Genomic DNA, 27843 nt, shown 5'->3' on the forward strand with positions numbered 1-27843 from the left:
GAACTAATACATTTACAACAAAAATTCTTAATACTTTTCTGTGGAGCATGTTTAAAAATAGTAATAATAAAGTGTTTTTACAAATTCTTGAAATAAAATTCCAGAGCTGGTATCCCTTACCAATGGAGTATCTTTCAGTAAATTTAAAATGCAAATTTCTGAGTTTTCAAAAAATTGTATTTCCACGCTAATTTCAAAATTAAAATGGAAGGTGAGCAAAGTATAATACTATATCTATGTATCATTCACAACTTGCTTTTTTCTCTCAGTGCTGTCTACAGTAGTCCCTCCTTATCCACAGGGGGTACGTTCCAAGACCCTCAATAGATGCTAAAAACCATAAATAGTATCAAACCCTATATATAATGTTTTTTCCCTATATATACCTACGATAAAGTTTAATTTATAAAGTACGTGCAGTAAGAGATTAGTAACAATAACAAAGAATAAAATAGAACAATTATAACAATATACAGTTGACCCTTAAACAATGTAAGTTTGAACTATGTGATGCACTTACATGCAAATTTTTGTTAACCAAATGTGGATTAAAAATACAATATGGGCTGGGTGCTGTGGCTCACGCCTGTAATTCCAGCACTTTGGGAGGCAGAGGCGGGTAGATCATGAGGTCAAGAGATCAAGACCATCCTGGCTAACATGGTGAAACCCATCTCTACTAAAAATACACAAAATTAGCTGGGCATGGTGGTAGGCACCTGTAGTCCCAGCTACTTGGGAGGCTGAGGCAGGAGAATTGCTTGAACCCAGGAGGTGGAGGCTGCCGTGAGCCAAGATCGCGCCACTGTACTCCAGCCTGGGCAACAGAGTGAGACTCCATCTCAAAAAAAAAAAAAACTAAAACACCAACCACAACAGTATTTGCTGATTGCAAAACTCATGTATATGGAAGGCTAACTTTTGATATATACCTGCTGTCCTGCAGGGAAGACTGTGGGACTTCAGTATGCACACATTTTGGTAGACACAGGGGGTCCTGGAACCAACCTGACATATACTGCAGGATGACTGTACTGTAAGAAAACTTATGCGAATGTGGTCTCTCTCTGTCTCTCAAAATACCTTATTGTATATAATATTTTAGAACTGAAACTGTAGCACATGAAACTGCAGATAAATAACAACTGTGTTTGGGATTTATACTTATTAGTATTTGTAGCTCTAGTGTATTCATTTTAACCAATGCATAGCATTATACTGCATAAGCAGATTACAATTTATTTCCCATTCCCCTACTGGACAATATGTACATTATTTCTTATTTCATTAAAATAATGCTGCAATGAAAACCATTTTTTCATGTCTCCTTATTTATATCTACAGAGTTACAGGTGGTCTACATTCAGCTTCATTATATTTTTGTCCAGTTGCTCTCCTTGGTAATTGGCACTCCCATCAACAATGCATGGATTCCTGTTGCTGCACAACTTTGTCAATACTTTGCATTGTAAGATTTTTTAATGTCTGAAAATACGATGGGTAAGAGCATCCCCCTATTCCTTTATGTTTTTGAGACACGGTCTTGCTCTGTCACCCAGGCTAGAATGCAGTGGCGCTATTACGGCTCACTGCAGCCTCGACCACCCAGGCTCGAGTAGCTGGGACTACAGGCGTATGCTACCATGTCTGGCTAATTTTGTGTATTTTTTTTAATAAATGGAATTTTGCCATGTTGCCCACCCTGGTCTTGAACTCATGGGCCTCGGCCTCCCAAAGCGCTGCAATTTCAGGCATGAGCCACCATGCCTGCCCCTACTATTCCTTTAATTTGCATCTCCACAATAATTCTTAATCAGTGTATCTTTTCCAATGTTAGCTGGTTATTTGGGTTTTCTTTCTATGGACTCCACAGGTATATCCTTTGACTATTCTCCTATTGGGTGGTCTTTTTCCTATTGTTTGGGAAATTCTTACATAGTCTAGAATTGAATCCTTTGTGAGTTACACTTAATACACATTATCTTCTTCAGTTTTATCATTTTTTACTTTTGTTTATGGTACCTTTTGATGCATGGAAATTTAAAATGTAGTGGCATTTAATCAATCTTTTCCTTACGACCTTTTGTGCCTTACTAAAGAGATCACTATCTACCACAAGGACAATTACGATTATGGCTTCTGTTTCCATTCATAGAATTTTGTTTCTATCTGCTTCTCTTTCAAAGGTATGCTTAGTTTGGTTAAAACCAAAATGACATACAGCTGTGACTTTTAAAATTTTCTCTCTTGTATCACAGCTATGCATATGCAACTGAAAGCGGTTTCCAATGTGTAATTTAATTCTATCTCAATTGAAATTTCCACATTTCTTTAAATTTCTAAAATTCCACCCAGCATGCCTATATTTTCTATTTCTAATGATCTGATTCTTGGACCAAAAGTCAGCTCTTTCTCATGAGTCTGTTAGCTCAAATATCACCTTCTTAAACAAGCCCCTTCAAGTCAATCTTTACTTCATTATCCTCCTTTATTTTCTTCACATTACTTCTCATTATTTAAAATTATGTTGACTTGCTTATTGTATGTTTCTCTCATCATTAGATTATATGGTCTATGAAAACAGATAGTGTGCTATATCCCCAACATGTAAAATAAATGGAGACCAAGGGACAGAGATATAATTTGTACCAAATCTCCTCAACCTTAGTTAAATATCTTCCCATCTCAAATATTTAGTCTCTTAAGCAGTGTTGTTTTCCTATGAATTACAAAATATAAAATCATAACAAAGATCACTAACATTTTAAAATGAAAAGCAAATTCTAATACCAAAAGTTAAACCTTTAACTTAAATTAATCCAAATTAAATTAAGCTTTAAAGCAGCCACAAATTGCTTTGTGCCTTCACTAGAAGAAATATTTCTGCTATTCAGGAGTAAGGGCCCCCCATCACATTTTGGCCCTAACTAAAACAAATACAATAGGAAAATGCACCAAAAGGGAAACAAATTATGATGTAGTTTTGTTTTTTTAATGGGATATATACTTTAAAAAATAATCTCTATTTTCTAAATTTCTTGTAATATGGCTTTATAACTTAAAATGTTAAATTTTTTCATTCAAAAACAGAAAACAAAAAACTAGAAAACCAGGATATTTACTGACCCTTTTTCAACATTTTCTTTCTTGTTGTAGGAACAGATGAAGTTAATGCACATGCAAATGCCACATCTTCTATAACCTTAGAAGATCCTGCTGATAAAACAACAAAGAATCTTAAAATTTTTTCAAATTATCTCCTGTGCTAGAGAGTACAGTTACTTTCTAAGGGTAAGAAATAGAATACCTTTTTCACACTCTTATTTTAAGAGCTTATATTATTAAGCTAAATATTTGGTAACCAAAATTACTACCTCTGACATTAAGCATATCTTTTCAACTGAGAGAAACGATATAGTCATTCATGGTAAGACTTGAGGAGAAGAAATGAAAGTAGGAGCAGTTGGCCGGGCGCAGTGGCTCATGCCTGTAATTCCAGCACTTTGGGAGGCTGAGACAGGTGGATCACGAGATCCTGGCTAATATGGTGAAACCCCGTCTCTAATAAAAATACAAAAAATTAGCCGGGCATAGTGGTGGGCGCCTGTAGGACCAACTACTCGGAAGGCTGAGGCAGGAGAATGGCGTCAACCCAGGAGGCCGAGCTCCCAGTGAGCCGAGATTGGGTCACTGTACTCCAGCCTGGGCGACAGAGCGAGACTCTGCCTCAAAAAAAAAAAAAAAAAAAAAAAAACAAAAAAACTATAAGCAGTTATATGCAAAGTGATTCAGTTCTCAGGTGGAAGAAGAATTTTTCAAGGAAACAAATAGTTTGATTCCTAATGATAAGGCTGCCAAATTTACAGATCAGTCAAGATGATCAGTTATTTCCCAAATTGCAATACAATTTCTCAACGAATGAGAAATATAGTACGATCTGAATTACAGGAAAATAGAGCATATTTTAAAGAAAAAGAAAAAATATTAATTATTTTCACATCTGTATAATAATGTAAACTAACAATAACAGTATTGCCAGGAAGACATTCTCAACCTAATTTTGTAATTACTATTCATACTACACACATAGGTTTTACTGAAGTCATTTTATAGGTAGTAGAAAATTGTTCTAAGGATAGTTTAAATATTATTATACTGTAGATTTTAATTTGCAACTATTCATTCATTTTTCCTCCTTTACAAAATTAATTTAGCACCCATGGTAAGCTCCACGAAGAGTTCAAATGTAAACATCAGCCAAGTTTAAGAGCTATTACTAAAACATTCCAACCTAGCGAGATACAAATCAATGGAGTTGTACTTTAATAATCTTGAAGTCTAGATTATGGGTATATAGTATACACATACCTTTTGCCCTGCCTTTAGTTTCGGACTGTACATTTTTCAGTTTGCCTAAAAATAAAACAAAAATAAACATAAAAATGTGCAAAATAGGACATTAGAATATAGGACACATTATCAAATCAAATCTATTACATGTTACCTTTCATTTTCTGTGGTAATTCACTTGTTTCAATTTCCTCTGAATCACTGCTTTCTATGTACTGGACAGCAGTTTTTCTTCTAAAATTAAGTATACACAAAGAAATTTTTGGACCAACTCAAATCAAAATAAGATACACGAACATGTTTAATGCAATAAAAAACTTTTGTACTACTTGTTTATTTTCTAAAAAATTTTTTAAAGATTTTGACAAATGAAAATCAAATCTGCTAAAAACATTCTGCTTTCATAACCAGACAGATGCATTTACTATACAAAATGGAGTACTACTGTTACTGTTTTTGGAGACAGGGTCTCACTCTTTTGCCCAGGATGGAGTACAGTGACACAGTCAGAAGTCACTGCAACCTCATACTCCGGGCTCAAGTGATCATCCCGCCTTAGCCTCGGGAGTACCTAGGACTACAGGTGCGTGCCACCACACCCAGCAAATTTCACTATTATTAAAATAAAATTGATAGCCGAGAATGGTGGCAGGTGCCTGTAGTCCCAGCTACTCATGAGGCTGAAGCAGGAGAATGGCGTGAACCCGGGAGGCAGAGCTTACAGTAAGTGGAGATTGCGCCGCTGCACGCCAGCCGGGCCAACAGAGCGAGACTCCGTCTCAAAAAAGTAAAATAAAATAAAATAAAATAGAGAAATTAAGTCATTCTAAAAAATTAATAATTTCAATACAAGGTTCAATATTTGGTAGTTCAACTAAAGCATGTAAAACTACAACAAAAAAGAATTGGCTCTTGGCCAGGCACAGTGGCTCATGTCTGTAATCCCAGCACTTTGGGAGGCAGAGGTGGGCGAATCACCTGAGGTCAAGAGTTTGAGACCAGCCTGGCTAACATGGTGAAACCCCGTTTCTACTAAAAATACAAAAACTAGCCAGGTGTGGTGATGCATGCCCGTAGTTCTAGCTGCTCAGGAGGCTGAGGCAGGAGAATTGCTTGAACCCGGGAGGCAGAGGTTGCAGTGAGCCGAGATCGTTCCATTGCACTACAGCCTGGGTGACAAGAGCGAAACTCCGTCTCAAAAAAAAAAAAAAGAAAAGAAAAGAAAAGAAAAATAACTGGCTCTCAAAGAAAATACTTCTAATACAATGAAATAAGCAGCCAAAAGGCAAAAATATAATTCTTTCACAATAGAAAATTTCATACATTTTGTGTAGAAAGTTTAACAGTGATTAAGTGCCTAAGAGCAAAAAATTCTGAAGTCAGACTGCCTAGCTTCAAATCCTCATTCCACCAGTAATTTGTTATGTGATTTTAAGTAAATCACCTAATATTCTTCAATGTCTGTTTCCTCATAAGATAGAAATAAAAATATAATCCTCATAGAATAAAATGTTACTACATGCAAAAAGCCCCTAATGTTACTACATGCAAAAGTCTGTTACACAATAAGCATATCTGTATTAGCTATAACACATGTGTCAGTTGTTGTTAGTTTTTCTCATGTCCTCACCATTATTATTTCTATGTCCTTTAATCTGATCCGGTCCAATTAACAGTGTTGTGTTACCCAGGTTTATGGTAAGTTCAAAGTTGTAACATTTGTCATTTATCTAAATCTGAAGGAATTAGATTTAGATAACACTGATGAGTGCTGGCTTTGTGCTTAGTTCAGACGGCTATTAATGACAGAACAATTTACACAGCCACAGTTTCAAAACCTTTGTTGATGAAATAGCTAGCAGAGACAGATTTGCGATGACTTGTGTAGATACTGATGGTAGACAATATAACACAACAAAAGCCCAGTTTTTAGACCTACCTCAGAGGATAAATGAAGTTTGTAAAGTTAACAGATTCAAGACAAGATCAGAGGGGAATTACATCTTTTTTTAAATTCTCCCTCTAGTCTATGTTAATAAAATACTGTTCATAAATAACTTTATCATGTCTTATTTCCACTACATGTGAAGAACTGAAACAATCAAGAATGCTTTTGTCAAGCTATGTAATAAAATATTCCTCAGTTTTCATCCCCTTAAATCCACAAAGAAAACTTCTAAAATCTCAAAAAAAGCAAAAATCCCAAGATCTAGATCTCAGTTCCTTGATAAAGTAGAAAAAAGTAGTAGAAAGATGAATGATTATTAAAATTTACCATTTCTTTTATAGGTATCATTTTTCTTCATCTGTAAAATGAGAATACCCTATCTGCCTAAGTCATCGTGATCTTGGCAGTTTCAAATAAAAGAATGTATTTGAAAGAACTACTTAACAAATATAATGGTCATGGTCATCTTTATCTCTCTCTTTTTCTTTTTTTTTGAGACGGAGTCTCGCTCTGTCACCCAGGCTGGAGTGCAGTGGCGCAATCTTGGCTCACTACAAGCTCTGCCTCCCGGGTTCACGCCATTCTCCTGCCTAAGCCTCCTGAATAGTTGGGACTATAGGGACCCACCACCAGGCCTGGCTAATTTTTTTCTATTTTTAGTAGAGACGGGGTTTCACCACGTTAGCCAGGATGGTCTTGATTTCCCGACCTTGTGATCTGCCTGCCTTAGCCTCCCAAAGTGCTGGGATTACAGGTGTGAGCCATTGTGCCCAGCCTCTATCTCTCTTACACATAAGAAAACAGGGTCTAAATAAACAAATGACATAATCAAACCATAATAGTTTACCTTTTGGGGCGGGAGCTAGACAATTCTGACATGCGACACTTACTCTTCTCCTTGACATCTGAAATACTGGGTTGTTCACTACATCTAGATGCTTCTATTTCAAAGAAAAATGCAAATATAAAGTATTAGTAAGGTGTCTTAGAGACTAGTATTATCCCTCTTAAAACCTTGGTTTTCTAATTACTGATTTTCAGTTTTCTTAACATCTTCATTCCTTTCATTACTCTATTTTCTCTACTTTTTTCCTAATCTAGTATTTCCTCATTTCTAATTAAAAAGTACCTTCAAATTTTTATGACCCAGTCTTTTCTTTGTACTCATCCAGCCAATCCCCACACTAGCTGAATGTTTTGCTGTACCAAGGCAGCTAAGAGCTACTGGAACCACAAATAGGTGCTGTTATAAATTTACATGTTCAAATCTCAGCTGTCACCTTGTGTCACTTGGTAACTCTTCTTACTAAACACTGTTCAGCTCCCCTACCCATTCATCAGCATGATCCATACCAGAATGATCCATACTATATTGACCCCTTTGCCTAGATTCTAACTCCTTTTATTCCAAGATGACCTATTTCACTTTACAAAGAAAATGAGATGGTATCTTCCATAAAAATCTCAATTTTCCTATCTTTTAATGCACTCATTTATCTATACTTTCCCTCAACCTTACTTCTTTCCTTCTACTGCTAACTCATCTACCTATTCTCCTGATTCTATTTCCTCCCACAACCTACTAGTCTTTCTACTAAATCCAAAATCTCATGGATTCCTTTCTTAAAACCACAGAACAAAATCAAAAACAAAAAAAAAAAACCTCATCTTACCCTAACTCAGCCACCTATTTCTTTCCTATTCCAAACTTAATAGCACACAACTGTTATTTACAATTTTTCACCTACTACTCTTAAAATATTTTTGTTCTGTTCTAATCTATCTTTAGAAATTAACTTTATGAAGGTCATTTAACTGTAAAATCCACAGATCTCTTTCCATTTCTCCTATGACTTCAGAATTTGGCTCTAAAGCTAGCTTTTCAGCATTATCTGCTGTCATCCATGCGTATTACATTTTAAATACAATAAAATTCACTGAGGTCCCAAAATAAAACATATTCTTTTTAAAGTATCCTTTCATGAGATTTTTTTCCACAACCCAAAATGCTCTTCCCCAGTTCTCTAAATGGTATACTACCCAATTCAATCATCTCCTTGATGAAACCTTTCCTACCAGTACTCAGGAAAGACCTTTTAAAAAAGAGATCCTAAATTTTTGTACAGTACAAAACTAGAATTACAATATTAGGCTGAAAAAACACAAATCAAATATTGGGTCATATTCAAATTAAAGTTTACCAGATCAAATATTGGGTCATTTCAAAATTAAAATTTACCTTTGCTTAGTCCATCTGCCTTTTCACTGGTACTGTTTCCTCCAAGTTTCATAGCGTCATCGTTAACATTACATTCCTGGGTAAATAGGCATATTTCTTAAACAGTACTGCTATCAGTTTTAAATAACTTTAAATGCATCCTGTTTTATATTGCTTTACTTTGCATAATAAAAACGACTTAAATTGCTACCCAATTCTGGAGCAACTGAAGGGGAGGGTGAATAAGTGAAGAGGAAAATATACAAATTGATTTAAAATTTTTTCATGGGTATCTCAAAAAAAAAAAAAAACTACTTGGTCTTTACCTTTTCAAAAGGAATACCAAAAGCAAATCTTAATTATAAATGACACATTAATGAAAAATTCAAGAACTGGGATTTACTTTATAATTAAGAATTCTCAGACTTCAAACTTTTCAAATCAATGTTCCATGTTCATATGGCGCCACTGCACTCCGTCTCAAAAAATAAAATAAATTAAAAATCCAATAGAGATACATAACTAGAAGAGTTACTTTAGATAGTTAACGTCTAAGCATTAGCTCCGAGAAAGAGATAGTACACATGTTTTTCATCAAACGTCCTATCCAGTCTTCAATAATTACTATAACCATTTATATTAAACAGTATGGGGGAAAAAAAACCCGAAACATTTATTCAAACATAAAGGATGTCCTTTGCATTCATCTTCTTCCTTTTTTCTTTTTTTCTGAGATAGAAATTCATTCTTGTTGCCCAGGCTGGAGTGCAACGGCACAATCTTGGCTCATTGCAACCTCCACCTCCCAGGTTCAAGTGATTCTCCTGCCTCAGCCTCCCGAGGAACTATGATTACAGGCATGCGCCACCACACCCAGATAATTTTGTATTTTCAGTAGAGACAGGGTTTCACCATGTTGGTCATACTGGTCTCGAAGTCCTAACCTCAGGTGATCTGCCCGCCTCGGCCTTCCAAAGTGCTGGGATTACAGGCATGAGTCACTGTGCCCAGCTTTGGATTATTCTTTATATCAAAATATTTTGCTCAGCAAACTTTTTCTCTATAAAGTTCAAAGATAAACTTTTTATCAGGTCCAAGCTGGATGAAATAATAGTATGTTAGAATCTAGAGGAATTTAAATCAGTATTTCAGTATACTTATGTTTGGAATATCTAAACACACTTGAAAGAGTGACTTTTTTTTTTTTTAGTAAATCCCTGGCTGGAAATCACATCTTCAGTTGCCATTTCAATTAATGTAGCAACCCAAATATCCTAAAACCTTCCTACTATAAAACACACCTCAAATATGTAACTGATCTTGGGGAAAAATAAGAGAAATCCTTATTGTTAATTGATAATTTCTCAATTAATAATTGAGACTAAAGCCGTAAGCAGTCTTACGTGCTTCTATCAAATCTGGTAACCTAAAACTTCAGTTTCAATAACCAAATGTAGGAAGAACAAGACATAAAACATTAGGTTGCTCAGGGTGAGGAACTGAATCTGAGACTTCAACAGGTTTAACTCTCAATAAAAGTAGAAAGTAGGAAATATAACTAAGTGCAGACATTAATAAAATAAAATCTCAATAGCACTGACAGGAAACTGATGTACTGCCTTCACTGAAAACTAAAAACAGGGAAGAATGGCAATTCAGAAGAGTTCAGAAAAGAAGTATATTGCATACATCTTTTTGCTATTTCCTTCTATTTAAGTTATTTGAATTTTCAGGTAAGAAAAGAAGTAACTGTTCCTCTCTAATAACATTTATTTTTCCCACTAAACTAATTTTTAATTCTTAGAGACCAAATATAATGTTTATATTATATACATATATATATACACACATACACACACACACACAGTTTCAAGAAAAGTCACCCTTATTCTCATCACTAGGATGTAAGTTATTATTAACATTTTGGTACAGATAGTGTATGTGAACAGACTTAAAACACACATGAATATATTATTTACAAAGTGAGGAACCAAACTTCACACAAAGATTTGTACCTGTCATATTTTAACTAAAAAGAATCATGAAAGTGATTATTCATAAAAAATACTTAATGGTTGCATTGTTTTATTAATGTAAGTTTTATGGGTATATCGTTTAACTGTTCCCTTGTCAAAAGATGTTTCAAATTGTCCACTTTTATCTTATTTTTATTTGTTTTAGAGACAGGGTCTCACAATGTCACTGAGGCTGGAGTGCAATTGTGCAATCATAGCTGACCATAGGCTCAAACTCCTGGGCTCCAGCAATACTCCTGCTTCAGCCTCCCAGGTAGGTGGAACTACAGGCGCCAGTCACCATGCCCAGCCTTTAAAACAATGTTGAGGAAAAAAAAAAACTTGTACTTTCTTTAGAAAAAATGAATTTCTGGTAACTCCTTTCAGACAGTTTCTTAGAAATGGCATTACTGACTGGCAAAATTGTTCAAAGATTATAAACAATTTTAAGTCTCTTGATACAAATTATCAATCGCTCTCAAGCATGTGACACCTGCTGGTGGCTCACACCTATAACCCCAGCACTTTGGGAGGCTGAGGCAGATAGATCGCTTGAACTCATGAGTTTGAGATCAGCCTGGACAACATGGCGAAATCCCATGACTTGAGACCAGGAGGCAGAGGTTATAGTGAGCCGAGATTGCAACACTGCACTCCAGCCTGGGCAACAGAGCCACACCTTGTCTGAAAACATAAAAAGAAGGTGGCACGAACTTTCATTCTTATCAGCCACACATGAGAGACAGAGAGACCATTCACCACATTTCTGAAAACACAATTTCTTGATAGTTTCTTTTAATGATGAAATATAAAGATTTCACAATAAACTGGAGGTTTCACATAAAGTGCACTTACTACTACTTTACCTTCTTCAGTAGATTCTTTTTAATTCTTTCAACAGGAAGAGGTCTGCCATCATGGAAGTTGGTGAGGATTACTGCAATGGCTGTAAGAGTTTTACCCTTAAAAATGTTTTAAAAAGAAAAATGGTCAGATTCTGAAACCCAGTTCACCAGAAAAACATTCCCATTTTAAAATCAAGTAATCGAATATCAAATATCATTCAAGGCCACAAAAGTGTACTGTATATTATACATGTCAATGAAAAATGAGTTAGAAAATGCTTTCCTCCACTGCATTAGGGAATTATTAAATTATTTACACTATAAAATACTACAAAGTATCTCTGAGAAATGTCATTTTATTGAATGACTGCTATTCTATAATTCTACATTTAACCTTGAACTATTGATTTTTATCATGCAACTATTTATAACTATTCATTTGCCATGAAGTTCGGAGCTAAAGTGATTAGTAATTCCAGTATGCATATAATCATTTTATTAAAATTTGACTTAAAGATAATACCAAGCTTAAAAGTCGTAACTTCTCCATAAAGCATAAAAGACATATTTCTTATGTATTTTTCTTAAGTGGAAGCATGTAATTTTTCAATGTTTACTGCAGCTTAATTCATAGTTAGCAATACAGAAGTAAATCTCTGGCAATTTTAAAGCAATGTAAATAATAGCAGTTTCAAAAGTGTGGTCCACAGGCCACTGGGGATGGGGAGGGTTTCCCAGGAGCCCTTCACGAAAATGTGAAGTCAAAACTGTTTTCATAATACTACTAAGACAGACCTTACTCTGTCAACATCTGCACTAATCCCACAAAAAGCCCAAAAGCAATGGTGAAAAAAGTGCCTCAGCATAAAACAAAGCAGCTGGTAGTAAGGGGTATATTAGTACTAGTCATCACATTCTTAACTGCCACATAGTTTTTAAAAAAAGTTTTCCTTAAGAAAGTTCTTGGCTGGGCGCAGTGGCTAAGGCCTATAATCCCAGCACTTTGGGAGGCTGAGGCGGGTGGATCACCTGAGGTCAGGAGTTCAAGGCCAGCCTGACCAACATGGTGAAACTCCGTCTCTACTAGATACAAAAAATTAGCCAGGTGTGGTGGCGCATGCCTGTAATCTCAGCTACTTGGGAGGCTGAGGCAGGAGAATCACTTGAACCTGGGAGGCGCAGGGTGCAGTGAGCCAAGATTGAACCACTGCAGTCCGGCCTGGGCAACAAGAGTGAAACTCCATCTCAACAAAAAAAAAGAAGAAGAAGAAGAAGAATGTTCTTGATGAAGCAGTACACATTAATTTTATTAAATCTCATTACTTAAGTACAAATCATTCTGTGTAGTGAAATGGTAATTACATATGAACTACTTCTGTTGCGTATCAAACTATGAGGGTTAGCTAGAGAAAAATCACTCAAGATGGGAGTTATAAGCTCAACTAATCACTTTTTTCATGCAACACCATTTTTACTTGAATGACAACTATCAATCACGACTATCTAAAAGATATTTTCTTAAAAATGAACAAAGTGAGACTGTCATCTACAAAGGAAATAACTGAGATTATTTGTAAATGATAAAATGTGAGTTTTCAATAGAAAATTAGAATGTTGGAAAAGTTGTGACACTATGAACATAGTGCCTTCCCAAAATGTAAATGATTTTCTAATAACATCAGTGGTAACATTAATGAATATAAGTTTTGGATATTGCATACGAAATACATCAACATTTGGCAGGTCTGCCCAACTCAATGAACCAACATTTTCTAAAAGAGCAATGCTTGGTGTTATAAAAATCATACATGGGTAAAATATCCATTCAATGGGCAAGATACGCAAATAGATTTTAATGGAACAGGGTATAAAAAGCTCACTGATATGATTTAGCATTCTGTATTACAACAATTAACCTTTAATAAACTAATACTTACTAAATTTTGATGTAGTCTATCAAAGAAATCTGCAATTACCTAAAAAGCTATTAAAATATTCCTTCCTTTACAACTACATACCGTCGTAAGGACAAACTTTCTTCATATACTTCAACCAAAACAACCTAACAGAGCAGACTGAATGAAGAAGCAGGTGAGAATTCAGCTGCCATCTATTCGGCCAAACACAGAGATGTGCAAAAATGTAAAACAACGCCAGGTGTCTCAACAAAATTGTTAAGTGTTTCGGCATACCTTTCATTTAAAAATATGCTATTTATGTTAACAAGTAATGAGTTTGTACTGTTATCTTTAGTTACCACTGGCTAATACTATAAATACTGATAACAGCACCCAAAAACAAAAGTTCTTTGAGATCATTAATTTTTATAAGTAGAAGGGGTTACTGAGACCGAAAAATATAAAAACTGCTAGTGTAAGGACCCATAAATATTACTCTGCATACCACGATATTTGTGCTGGAATACAACTTCACATAACATTGTTTTGTCTTTACTTTTTAAAAGAAAACCTATGAAAGACAGGTCACCCTGAATTTCAAAGAGCAAAGAAAATTGAGAAACATGGCCAGACAGGGTGGCCTACATCTGTAATCCCAGCACTTTGGGAGGCCAAGGCGGGTGGATCACTTGAAGTCAGGAGTTCAAAATCAGCCTGACCAACGTGGTGAAACCCTGTCTCTACTAAAAATATAAAAATTAGCTGGGCATGGTGGCACATGCCTGTAATCCCAGCTATTTGGGAGGCTGAGACAGGAGAAATGCTTGAACCTGGGAGGCAGAGGCTGCAGTGAGCCAAGATCGCGTCACTGCACTCCAGCCTGGGTGACAGAGCAAGACTCCACCTTAAAAAAAAAAAAAAAAAAAAGAAAACTGAGGAAAACATCTTTATACCATTATTGTTACCTAATTATTTTAATTGTACTTTAACCAAACCAAAACTTTACCACTATTTTAAATAAAAACTATAGGAAACACTGTGTTCTACAAAGATAGTAAAAATCTAGTCCCAAACTGGTACCAACATATTCCTATCTCTTTTTACTTCAAAATTACTTTCTAGAAAATCATCATCACAAAATTAGATTTTATTAACTAAAAAAAAAAATAATTACCAAACCCATATCATCAGCTAAAATTCCTCCATGGACATTTTCTGGTCGGTCCTTCTCAGAAAAATTTGTTATTGTGTTATAGTATAAGTCATTTCGCTGTTCCCAGAATGGTGGAAGTTCTTTGCTGTTTTCCCGTGACACCATCCAAGCTAGAGCTTGTTTTTGATGTGGAAGCAGTGGTGTTTCAATAGCCTATAAAAAAAAAGTCATAAAGGCAAATACAGTAAGTCATTCCTTTTTTCACATGCAGATCCTGCGATTAAACAAAGAGTAGGTTATAAGTACGTTTAAACATTCTGAGTAGTCTTAAATAAAAAATACTGGTTCAATACCTCAGCTGGTTCCATTTCATGGGTTTTATCATCTTCTTTCAAATCTTCAAACAATTTGTCAAATTCTGTTTTAAGCTACAACAAACAGCAACAAGAAATAATGTAAAACAAACTAATTAAAATAATACTTGCATGTAAGTCAGATTTGAAATCATTTAGTTAATTAACTGACATTAATGTCAAATGGGCCAGGAGTGGTGGCTCATGCCAATAATCCCAGCACTTTAGGAGACCAAGGTGGGAGGATCAGGAGTTTGAGACTAGCCTGGACAACACAGTGAGAGATCTCATCTCTACAAAAAAATTTTTACAAAATTAGCCAGGCATGGTGGTACATGCCTGTAGTTCTGGCTCCTAGGGATGCTGAGATGGGAGGATCACTTGAGCCCAGCAGGTAGAGGCTACAGTGAGCCATGATTATGCCACTGCACTCCAGTCTGGGCAAGTAAGTAAGACCCAGTCCCAAAAAATTAAAAAACTGAAATTAAATTAAATTTAAAAAACACAAAATAGTCAAACGTCAAAAAGGCACATAAATCAACCCTAGGATTACACGACTCACTGAAGAGATAACGAACAGGTGCTTTAGTTTTTAGGAGGTAAAAGAATATAGAAGAGTTTTAAGTCCTGAGTTTCAGTCACAGTTTTATCACAAATAAGCTTACATACAAGTTTTGGCAAGACTTGACCTTTATGGCCCCATGTCTTATTCCTATAAAATGAAAGGGATGAACTAAATTTAGATTGTCTCTAAGGTTCCTTCTACCATTAAAATTCTGTGATGCTATCAGTTGTATTCAAAATATTTTGTCAGTCCTACTAGGTCAATGATATTCCATTTATTATTATTGCAATAAGGAACCTGCCATGCACTATAGGATACTTTTATTATTATGCTAATTTAATTGACTATTTAAACTAGGTTAGTCCAATTTTATATCAACATATATGTGATACAGATATTTTTGAAAATTAACACATAAATACAGCAGCAACTCAGAAGAAATCAGGCCAGGACTTTTAAAAAATCAGAAGTAACCTGGGGTTTATCTACCAGAAACATGCTCAAGTCCTTCTAACAATAAGCAGGGGAAATACGGTAACTACAATTAGTAGATAAAAGGACTAACACTGGTAGATACAAACATCAAAAAAAGTTTAATGTTATTTTTAAATTGATCAGCATTAGTTTATTTTATATACTTTTTTTCAAAGAAATTCAGCATAATGTCATCCTAAATTATAAATCAGACAAAGATAATGTGAAGAATTGGGAGTTAATTCTTTCACATTGCATTTGCAAAATTACTGAAAGGAGTAAGTCTCAACTTTAATTTTTTTCTTAAAATTACTACATGAACATTTAAAACATTTCAAATACAAAAACATGCTATGCATAAACAGTAACGTGTGTGTTTTGCATGTTAGGTACAAATGTTCACGTATGGATTTATTTCTTATCAGAACTTTTTACATAAAATGTTAACATATATATGTATATACTATTCTATAACATGTTTCATTATAAATATATTTGAAGATGATATAATACCCACACGTACATATTCATCCTGTTCTTTTAAATACAACCCGCAACATTTGATATTCACTTTTAGATTACAAAATAAAAGAGAAGCACACCTGTTCGGTTGTCATCTGTACTGCAGCATGCACTGGCATACTATAGCTTGGTCCAGCTCTTCCAGAGCCCCAACCACTTTCCAAATTGAATCCTAAAGCTATAATTTACAAAATAAAAAGAATAAAGCCATCAAATAAAATAGGTTTTTATCTTTTATTAAGTAGCTTTTAAAATGTTCATAACAGGCCTGGGTGCTGTGGCTCACGCCTGTAACCCCAGCACTTTGGGAGGCCAAGGCAGGTGGTTTGCTTGAGCCCAGAAGTTCGAGACTAGCCTGGGCAACACGGTGAAATTCTGTCTGTAAAAAAAATACAAAAATTAGCAGAGCATGATGGTGTGCACCTGTAGACCCAGCTACTTGGGAGGCTCAGGTGGAGGGATTGCTGGAGCACAGGAGGTCAAGGTTGCACCGAGCCATTGATCGTGGCCACTGTACTCCAGCCCAGGTGACAGAGCAAGACTCTGTCTCAAAATATATACACAAATAAATAAATAAAATGTGCATAATAAACTGCATTAAAAGCCTTGTATTTTAGAGGTTTTTAAAAAGCTAAATACTAAATCACTCAAAAAACACAAGTAATTCCACATTATTTGCACAAACTCTTGCCAAGCACTCCTTTTCGTTCACTATTAGAAGATTCTCTTTGTCTAAAATTTATCAAAAAGAATGTTTAAAGTCAGGGGTTTCCGATGTTACCATTAGGGAAAATTAGGGGAGGGTATATATGAGAATTCCTTGTATATATACTTTTTCTTTAATTTTTTTGTTTAATATCCCCTCACTATTCTGACCGTGTATATTTTTATGTGTGAATCTATTTGAATAGAGGCAAAAGGAAAAATCAGAGACTTTCTCAAAAAGACTCCTGAAAAAAACTTGTACCTTGGAGCCTTGAGCACAAATTAGCCAACAAACTCCAAGAGAGAATAAATGTTTCATAATCCCTGCATCTTATAATATCAGAATAATATTAAGTCAAACCCTAAACTTACTTTTTGGTGCAGGACCCAATTTAAATCCATGTTTCTTCAACTGATCTGAAACCGCTTTTCTATTTTCCTCTTTTCCCCAAAAAGTCATATGCAGAGGCATGGTAAAAGCATTGTTTGCACCAAAAGGAACAACCCTATTATATTTGGGAGAAAAAGAAAGGGAAATTAGAAGCATTACTTTTTATCCCCACTAAGAAGTAGTTCAATATTTTAAGTGCATCATTTACATTTTACGTGGAAGTAAAGTAACAAGGAACCAGTTGGGCAGACTTGAAAGAAAAAAAGGACAAGGAATAGAATCACAATCAGAAGAAAAGGGTGATTTTTAGAAACAGAGTGTCAGAAAAAATTGAGAAAATGGAATAAAGCACTTTTAAAAACGCAAGGATGGCCTGTAAACAAGATTGTAATATAAGTAAAGTAAGTTAAATGAAAGGGTAGAGCTTCGGCTAATGGAACCACTGAGGGTAGTAACTCATTCTGCTTGGAAAATGGGGAATGCAAGAACTTGTGATTCACTAAGTTATTCTCAATAACTGAAAAACCTGATAAACTGAAAAAGGAGAAAACAAAGTGAGACATTACTGAGCATTTATTTTATCTTCTAAACTCACCTAGGATTATGATATGAATATCCTAAAAATCAGAATTAGAATATCAAGATCCTAAATATTCTGGATACTTAAATTGAGATCACAAGTACAAATGCCTAAAAGAGAAAAGGTAACTGAAAGACTAGAAAGAGTTTAAAAAAAGAAAAAAGAAAGAAATAGGTGATAAAACTGGGAGAGCATATGCCCTAGCTAAAGGAAGAGTTCCAGTCAACTGTTGTCATATGGAAGTGACAACTCATCCTGCATTGCCAGATTTTCCACTTGTTGAGAGAAAAATAAGGTTTTTGTATTTAAGGAAATAAATTAATATGTATAAAATGCAGACTAGCAAGGTATTTCAATATTAGTACTAAACGAAAAAATGTCTAAAACACTGTAGGGCAAAATGAAATTCACCTACATCATATCACAGAACACCAGTTTATAACCTCTGATATAAACAAACACTTCCAGGCCAGGCGCAGTGGCTCACGCCTGTAATCCCAGCATTTTGGGAGACTGAGGGGGGGCAGATCACCTGAGGTCAAGAGTTCGAGACCAGCCTGGCCAACATGGCAAATCCCTGTTGCTACTAAAAAATACAAAAATCAGCTGGGCATGGTGGCGGGCACCTGTAGCTACTCTGGAGGCTAGGGCAGGGAGAGTCGCTTGAACCCGGGAGGCAGAGGTTGCAGTGAGCCGAGATCACACAACTGCACTACAGCCTAGGTGACAGAGTGAGACTCTATCTCAAAATAAACAAACAAACACTTCCAAATTCCTAAACCTAGTTACCAAAAGGTTTGCAGAAATGGAATGTACTTCCTAATATTTGAACCAAGGTCTATTTTCTCCATGGTAATAATTCCAAAGGAAAATGAGAGGACAATTGTTTGATGGCTGGGGTAGTAGAAGTATGTAGAAGGAGAATTAAAACTTTATTTAACACATACCAAGAGTACAGTGATAGAAATTGTTAGCAAACCTTTATAGGCTCTAACAAGAAGGCCTAATTAGTTCAAAGACGACTATAATTCACAATTATTAAAACTAAATTCTGAAAGTACATTACCCTTCAACTTGTGCCAATTTGTTGTCCATGATATAGGCCAAAGCACCTGCAAGATCTTTCTTTAAATGGCCAACCTGATTTCCATTCACATTGTTTACTTTAATTGCATTCTTATCATAAGGGTTATTAGGATCTCGTTGTAATGCAACCATTTCATTATTATTAACCTAATAAAAATGATAAACAGATAATATTACATTATAAATAATAGACAATAACTTTGTTATACTTTATCTGGGATTTCCATTCATTTTTTAATGCTACTGCTAAACACTGCACATAAGAAAAATATATTTTCTTAGACACAAACTACAGAAATATTAACATACTTATTATATTCTTTAATATTACTTTTCTAATCTATATTCATTAGGAAGTTAACAAATCCTTAATGTCTAAAAAATAGTCAAACGTAAACTAGCAAATTCAAATTATCTTAAAATTTTCAACATCATAACTTCTGAAAAATGGCTAACCTTTATTGAGTGCTTACTATGTGTCAAGCATTGGTCTAAGTACATTGCACAGACTGACTTTTTAAATCCTCACAGCTCTATTGGGAGGTACTATCATTATTCCCATTTTACAAATGAAGAAACTGAAACACAGAAAAGTTAAGTAACTTGCTCAAGGTCACAAAGTTAAAAAGTAGCAGAGCTAAGATCTGAACCCAGACAGGGTGGTTCCTGAGCCTCAATTCTCCAGAATCTAAAAGTCAGGGAATAAGGCATTTATAAGTCAGGATGGAACTAGGTAAGAAAAATATATCCAGCCTTCAACTCATGCCATTCTCATTCTACTTTATTAAAAACTGTATGATGTAACTTAAATATTATGATGTATATTTTTAAAAACTGAAGGAGTGTAACACAACAAAGAATGGTAGAACAAGGACTTTCAAAAATTTCTCAATAAAAGCAACAAAAGGCCAGGTGCAGTGGCTCACTCGTGTAATCTCAGCACTTTGGGAGGCCGAGGCAGGCGCAGGTCAGGAGATCGAGACCATCCTGGCGAACATGGTGAAACCCCGTCTCTACTAAAAATACAAAAAAAAAAATTAGCCGGGCGTGGTGGCGGGCGCCTGTAGCCCCAGCTACTCGGGAGGCTGAGGCAGGAGAATGGCGTGAACCCGGGAGGCGGAGCTTGCAGTGAGCCGAGATCGCGCCACTGCACTCCAGCCTGGGCGACAGCCAGACTCTGTCTCAAAAGAAAAAAAAAAAAAAAAAGCAACAAAAAACTAGATAAATTATTTGCCAGAATCAAATGTTACAGAACACTGAGAACTAAATCAAAGGCTTGCAGAAATCTGGGTAACACTTATTCAAGAATAAAAAGAATAAACAGCTGAATAACAGTACTTCAGTCCCATCCCCAGCAATACTGTAGCCTTTAAAAATAAGAGCGTGTGGCCAGGCACAGTAGCTCACGACCCCAGCAGTTTGGGAGGCCGAGGCGGGCAGATCACGAGGTCAAGAAATCAAGACCATCCTGGCCAACATGGTGAGACCCTATCTCTACTAAAAATACAAAAATTAGCTGGGTGTGGTGGCGTGCACCTGTAGTCCTAGCTACTTGGGAGGCTGAGGCAGGAGAATCGTTTGAACCTAGGAGGTGGAGGTTGCAGTGAGCCGAGATAGCACCACTGCACTCCAGCCTGGCAACAGAGCGAGACTCCATCTCAAAAAAATAAAATAAATAAAGAAATAAACAAACAAACAAACATAAAAATAATAGCTTGTTGGGATCCTAGGTAAAGCCTGGCAGTCAACAGAGAAAAACAGAATGGAGTTACGGTTCTTTCAGAGATTCATTCCCAAGGAACTGTTATTCTCCTGAAGTTCCCCAGAAGACCCCACTTGCAAGGTTGACTGTATTTAACCTCTGAGCTCACCAAGTACAAAAAAACCTCCCTTGGGTGAATGTTTGTCAAAAACAATTTTCCAGGAAAGTGTTTTAACTTCATGGCTGCCTGAGGCAAAAAAACAAAAAGGCTTGTAAAGAAGAGCTAGGGAATGAGATGTCTGTGATGGCTTTGAAAAGCTCCAATGTATTTCTGGAAATCTAGAAGGCCATAAGCAGGCACAGGGCTGGTATGCATGACCAGGGCTGTGCACATTCTCAAGAAAGACCTGAGAAGGCCCTAAACTCTCACCTTTGCCTGAACTTGAGGTATTTAAACAAGCTAGAAGTGAAAGCTAAAGCAGAGTTGTCAAGTGCCTTAGAATGTTGAAGGAATGTCTCAACATACAGAAGTTCTCAGCAAAGAATGTGCAATTTATTTGTTCCAGCACAATCATTAGCTGACCACTAAGCTATCCAAGTACAGACTTCAGTGACCACACACGATAAAGGATAGACATCACAGAATTAATTCAGAAAAATCACTAACACACACACAATTAATTACAAAAATCAGCAACAACAAACCACCCTGGAAGGGAGGAGAATCTGATTTCCAGAGTTGCCACATTATTTAAAATGTCAAATTTTCAAGAAAAAAAGTACAAGACATGCAAGAAAATGAAAGTATGGTCTATACACAGAATCAATGTCAACTGTCCCCAAGAAAGTATAGATGTTTCACACAGTAGAAAAAGAATTTAAGTCAGTTATTTTAAATATGTTCAAAGGGGCTGGGCATGGTGGCTCACACTTGTAATCCCAGCACTTTAGGAGGCTGATGTGGGAGGGATCTCTTGAGGCCAGGAATCTGAGACCAGCCTGGGAAACACAGCAAGACCCCATTTCTACAAAATAAAAATAGAAAAATTAGCCAGGTATGGTGGTACATGCCTGTAGTCCCAGCTACTCAAGAGTCTGAGGTGGGAGGACTGCTTGAATCCAGTTCAAGGTTACGGTGAGCTATGATCACGCCACTGCAGTCCAGCCTGGGTAACAGAGCAAGACCTTATCTCTAAAAAAATTAAAAAGTTCAAAGACCTAAAGCAAACCATTTCTTTTGACATGAAAATGCATGTCTAAAAGCAGGAAAACAATGTCTCACCAAACAGCAATTCTAGAGTCAAAAGGTACAATAACTGAAGAAAAAATTCACCAGAGAGACTCAACAGCAAATTTGAGCAGGCATAAGAAAAATCAGTGAAGCTGAAGATAGGTCAATTGAGATTATACAATCTAAGGAACAAAAAAATGAAACACATAACACAGCCTCAGAAACTTGTAACATCAAGTATACTAACATACATACATAATAAAAATACCATAAGGAGAAAAGAGAAAGGGGCAAAAAAAAAAATTTAAAGAAATAACAGCCAAAAACTTCCCAATTTGATGAAAACTACTACTCTACACATATAAGACGCTCAACAACTCCAACTAAAATGAACTCAAGGAGATTCACACCTGATCACATCATAATCTGTCAAAAGAAGTTTGAGACCAGCTGGGACAACAGAGCAACAGTTTCAAAAAAAAAAAAATTATTTAAAAAAATAAAAAATAAATTTTTAAGCATAATTTTTTGTAATTTTTGTCCTATCTGACTAAAAAGTATATAAATTATAAATCTTTGTTGATAGGTATACTACATATACAAAGATATACCTTGTATGATAATAGCACAAAAGAAGGCAAAAGGATGGAGCTGTGAGCAAAAGTTTTTTTTGGGGATTTTTGTTGTTGTTTTGAGACAGAGCCTTGCTCTGTCGCCAGGCTAGAGTACAGTTGCACAATCTCGGCTCACTGCAACCTCTGACTCCCCAGTTCATGTGATTATCCTGCCTCAGCCTCCCGAGTAGCTAGGACTACAGGCAGGTGCCACCATGCCCAGCTAATTTTTGTATTTTTAGTAGAGATGGGGTTTCACCACATTGGCTGGGATGGTCTCGATCTCCTGACCTCGTGATCCGCCCACCTTGGCCTCCCAAAGTGCTGGGATTACAGGCATGAGCCATCATGCCCGGCCGCAAAGTTTTTTTATATACTATTAAGTTGGCACTAATCCAAACTAGGTTCTTAATAAATTAAGTTGTTAATTGTAGTCCCTAAAGTAATCATATGTAACTCAAAATATATAGTAAAAGAAACAAGGGAATTAAAATGGTACACTAAAAAAAAAATCTATTTAACATAAAAGTGAGTATTGGAGGCCAGACCCAAATGCTACATATTGTATCATTCCATTTACATGAAATGTCAAGAGGAGGCAAATCCATATACACAGGAAGTAGAATGATTCATGGTTGCCAGGGAATGAGGGGTAGAGGTAATGGGAGTGACTACAAATGGGAATGAGGTTTCTTTTTGGAGTAATGAAAATGTTTTGGAACTAGATTGTAGGGATGGTTGCACAACCTTATGAGTATTCTAAAAACTACTCAACTGTGTACTTTAAAATGGTAAATTTTATTATAAATGTATCTCAATTTTTAAAAATTCCTTTAAAATATACAAGAAAGCGGCTTCAAACTTCTTCCAGCATCTGTCTACTGACTCAAGAGATTACAACCAGAACCAAACAGAGTATTAGACAGATATTCATCTCTAGCCCTTTGGAGATATTATCTATGAGGCATAGCTATGCTCTCTCCCAGTCACCACCCCTCTGCCACTGCCTACAGGATGATCTTTTTTAAACCGTATTATGCAAATCCTAGAAAATACATAACCAAAAAAAAAAAAAAAAAAAAAAAAAGCAGGGCACAAAACTAACAATTTTTGAGCATTTCATCTCAAATAAGGTATTACATAATTGTAATTTATCATAATAAGCTATCATTACAAATAACTACTAGAATTTTAAATAAAATATATGAGCCAAAATATTGGAGACTATAAAAACAAAAACATGGTTCCAGCAGCAAAAAAAAAATAGAACATATAAAAAACACACAAAGAATAACAAAAGGAATGAGAATTAATCATAACAGTATACTCATACCCTGCATAACAACATTTCAGCAATGACAGACCACATACATTATGCAATAGCAGATTATAATGGGGCTTCACTATAGAAGTGTACCATTTTTTATCTTTTATACAATATTTTTACTGTACTTTTTTCATGTTATATATGCTTAAATACACAAATGTGTTACAATTGCCCACAGTATTCAGTAAAGTAACATCTTATTCACTCTACTTCCCACAAAGAAATCATCTAACACATTTCTCAGAAAGTATCTTCATTGTTAACCAACACATAACTGTATTTTAAAATAGAAAAAGAAATAAATCACCTTATTATAAAATAAAGCCATTGATGGGTCAAAAAATAAAAAATTTAACCATACACTTATTGAAAACACACTTAAAAAAAAAAACAACAAAACAAAGAAAAAATAAAAATAAGAATAAAAAAACACCAGAGTTAAAAATAAAGAATGATACTATATAACAAATCTTGGTGCCTAAAGGCAATGCAATACTTACACGTTTAAAGATTAAAAGATTAAATGACTCAAATTAAGGTTCAAATTGCAAGTCCAACAGAAAAAAAAAAGAAAATGAACCTAAGTAGAAAAACCGAATGTAAGAGAGTAATTATTAAGCCAAGAAACATAATCATTAAGAAAAATCTACAAGAGGCTGTCTTGAAATGATGTCACAGTTAATCAATAAAAAAGACACAAATGTATAATGCAAAGAATAAAAACAGGAACACAACCACCTTTTTTTTAAAGTTTTTAAAAAGTTTAATGGAGCCAATAAGGCATATAAAATTGTGTTCTGGCAGACATTTAAAAAATGGCACATTTTATCAAAATTTGACAATTCATTGTTAAGAGTACTGAAATTAAGGTTCAGAGCACCAACTTAAAACCACCAAAAAAATGGTTATTCAACTCGGAAAGAGGAACTAGAACCAAGGCATAAACGGGAGTTTAAATACGTGTTCCTTGATCTCAAAATCCTTCAGGAATAGGAGTTCTGGTCACTTGTGAGCATCACAAGTTTGTCACACCACCAAATCCCAATTCCAGAAAATCTGAGTTACAATTTTATAAGGATACATGATTACTATGCACAATTCTATGGGAATAAGTTCCACTATCTAAATAAAATGGATGCTTTTCTTCAAAAATATAAATAACCAAAATTGACCAAAGAAGTACTTAAATTACGCTGAGTGAAAAATGCCAGACTTAAAATAGTACATATTGTATAATTCAATGTACGTGAAGTTCTAGAATAGGCAAAACTTATCTATAGCGATAGAAATCAGACTTGCAGTTGCCTAGGGCAGGAGCAGGGAAAAATGATTGTAATAGGATACAAGATACTTTCAGGGAGATGGATACAATCTGTATCTTGATTGGGGTAATAGTTATCAGGTATACATCTTTGTCAAAACACTAGGATCATACACTTAAAATATGTACATTTTATCATATGTAAACCACATCTCAATAAAGAAGACAAAACTTAAAATAACAAGTATGCAAAGATAGTACCTCAATTTTTATTACTTTTTTATAATAGTGATTAACTCAAAAATGTCCATCAATAAGGAAATTATAAGTCCAATATAGATGATATTCCTAATCACATTAGGGATAATATGATCTTATTTTTATTAATATGTAATATGATTCCAATTTACATGCATATACTCAACACAAGTGTAGAAGATAAGTTACGGTTCTGAATGATACACTTTAGAAGATTTAATGCTTTTTTAGCCATTTAAAAATAATGAACACGGCTGGGTGCGATGGCTCATGCCTGTAATCCCAGCACTTTGGAAGGCCAAGGTGAGTGGATCACCTGAGGTCAGGAGTTCAAGACCAGCCTGACCAACATGGCAAAACCTCATCTCTCCTAAATACAAAAAGTTAGCTGGGCGTGATGGCGCATGCCTGTAATCCCAGCTACTTAGGAGGCTGTTGCAGAAGAACCGCTTGAACCTGAGAGGCAGAGGTTGCAGTGAGCCAAGACTGCACCACTACACTCCAGCCTGGGCAACACAAGCAAGATTCTGTCTCAGGAAAAAAAAAAAAAAGAACATGTATTAACTATAAAATAAATGATATCTCAACACAGTGTTCCTGGAAAAAATAAAATTTAAAATATATATATTTGGCAAAAGAAGAAAACTGATGATTACATTTTTTCAACACACACTAGCTTACCGAGGTCACAGAGATTATTCTCAGATCCAAAATACTGATTGTTCTAAGATCAATAACTACCATAATCTAGTATTTCATGGTGGTATAAAATAATTATTGAAAACAATGTAAGTTTTGAAAAATTAGCACAAATCTGAAACAGAAAAGCTCAGAAATGCATATGAGAGCTAGAGAATACATAGATACGAAATAAGAACTGATAGATTTCAAGAATCTATTAGAAAAAACTAGAGGCTGGGCACAGAATCTCAGCGCGTGGGGAGGCCAAGGTGGGCGGATCACTTGAGCCCAGGAGTTCCAGATCAGCCTGGACAACATACCAAAACCTACAAAAAAATACAAAAAAAAATACAAAAACTAGCTGGGTATGGTGGCAAACACCTGCAGTCCCAGCTACTCGGGAGGCTGAAGTGGGAGAATTGCTTGAGTCTGAGAGGCAGAGATTGCCGTGAGGCCAGATCAGGCCACTGCACTCCAGCCTGGGCAACAAAACGAAACTTGGTCTCAAAAAAAAAAGGAAAAAAAAAAAATCCAATTCTCTTAAGTGAAAGAGAAAATCACACTGGCCTGAAAATTCTATACAACATTAGGATATGGAGAGAAACTATATATTACAAAGATTTTAAATTCAGCCCAACTGTCATTAAGTCCTTCACAACTTTCATTTTATGAAACTGTCATTCATAAAATGCCACAATTATGACAAAAACTTAGGAAATACTGTTTCTCCCTAAGGAATCTCCTAGACAACACATTTCAGACAATCAAAAAACAACTTGTAAAGTTCCAATGTAAAGGAAATATAGGAGAAAAACAAATCCAGAACATGAAACTCCCAAGGAATCTCCTGCTGAACATGCTTCAGACACCCAAAAATAAAAAAGATTTAAGAAGCTTAAAAGAAAGAAACATACGGAGAAATGAAAGAATAAAATCCAGAAGATTTCACAAAACTACCTCCTTTTTGCAACAAATCGATGACATGAACAAGGCACTGGGGTGTGGGGGCGGGGTGTTACCCATAATAACTAAACATAACGCACTGAGACCAAGCATAGTGGCTCACTCCTGTAATCCCAACACTCTGGGAGGCTGAGGTGGGAGGGTCACTTGAGGTATTTTTTATTTTTGGGGTACAAATATTTCATTAACTTAAAGTAAAATAAAGATGAACCGTACACATCACCTGCTAATTCTCTTATTTTCTAGATTAACGCCACAAATATAATCAAAATTTAATTTAGTTATCTACTATTATACTCACTACTCCCGTGTAATAGCGTAGTCCAACCACATGACCTCTCAAACTTCCAAATAAAACGGAATCTAGTTCTTCATCACTAGTTAGGAAGTCATCTGGAGGGATAACATCTTGGAACTCAAAACGTGGAAAGAAAGTTGGATATGAGAGGCGTGGAAAATTTCCATGAACTCCATACTGCACAGTCTGCAAGTACTTCCAAACAGGATCCCTATTTTTTTTTTAAAGGCAAAGAAAAACAGTATTTAAGTACTTCCAAAGACCATATGAGTGGTTTTCTCATGCTTTATTTCAGCAAATGAAATCTTACATGGGAATCACAGTAAAGATTAATAGTTAGTTACTCTCGTTAAAGCAGGAATTGCAGTGAGTGGAGAAGGCTTCCCGGGAACTTTACCTGTTTTC

General features: G+C 35.5%; 1 protein-coding gene across 15 annotated transcripts in view; it reads right to left on the reverse strand.

Annotated features, from left to right (window-relative positions):
• Positions 1-27843, reverse strand: part of HLTF (helicase like transcription factor) — a 98468-nt gene that overhangs the window by 25790 nt on the left and 44835 nt on the right. For 8 of the 15 annotated variants that reach the window (XM_077991557.1, XM_077991556.1, XM_077991561.1 and 5 more), the window contains exons 2-13: positions 27442-27649; positions 19084-19250; positions 17419-17552; positions 16422-16519; positions 14781-14855; positions 14449-14640; positions 11398-11493; positions 8538-8613; positions 7146-7239; positions 4505-4584; positions 4369-4413; positions 3127-3216 (exon numbers count right to left, since the gene is read on the reverse strand). In XM_077991557.1, the coding sequence (XP_077847683.1) occupies positions 3127-3216; positions 4369-4413; positions 4505-4584; positions 7146-7239; positions 8538-8613; positions 11398-11493; positions 14449-14640; positions 14781-14855; positions 16422-16519; positions 17419-17552; positions 19084-19250; positions 27442-27649 (1355 nt within the window). The remainder of the gene's footprint in view (positions 1-3126; positions 3217-4368; positions 4414-4504; positions 4585-7145; positions 7240-8537; positions 8614-11397; positions 11494-14448; positions 14641-14780; positions 14856-16421; positions 16520-17418; positions 17553-19083; positions 19251-27441; positions 27650-27843) is intronic. The other 7 variants (XM_077991563.1, XM_077991562.1, XM_077991559.1 and 4 more) reach the window with 1 other exon arrangement.

This window comes from Macaca mulatta, chromosome 2 (genome assembly GCF_049350105.2).
Source record: "Macaca mulatta isolate MMU2019108-1 chromosome 2, T2T-MMU8v2.0, whole genome shotgun sequence".
NCBI lineage: Eukaryota > Metazoa > Chordata > Mammalia > Primates > Cercopithecidae > Macaca > Macaca mulatta.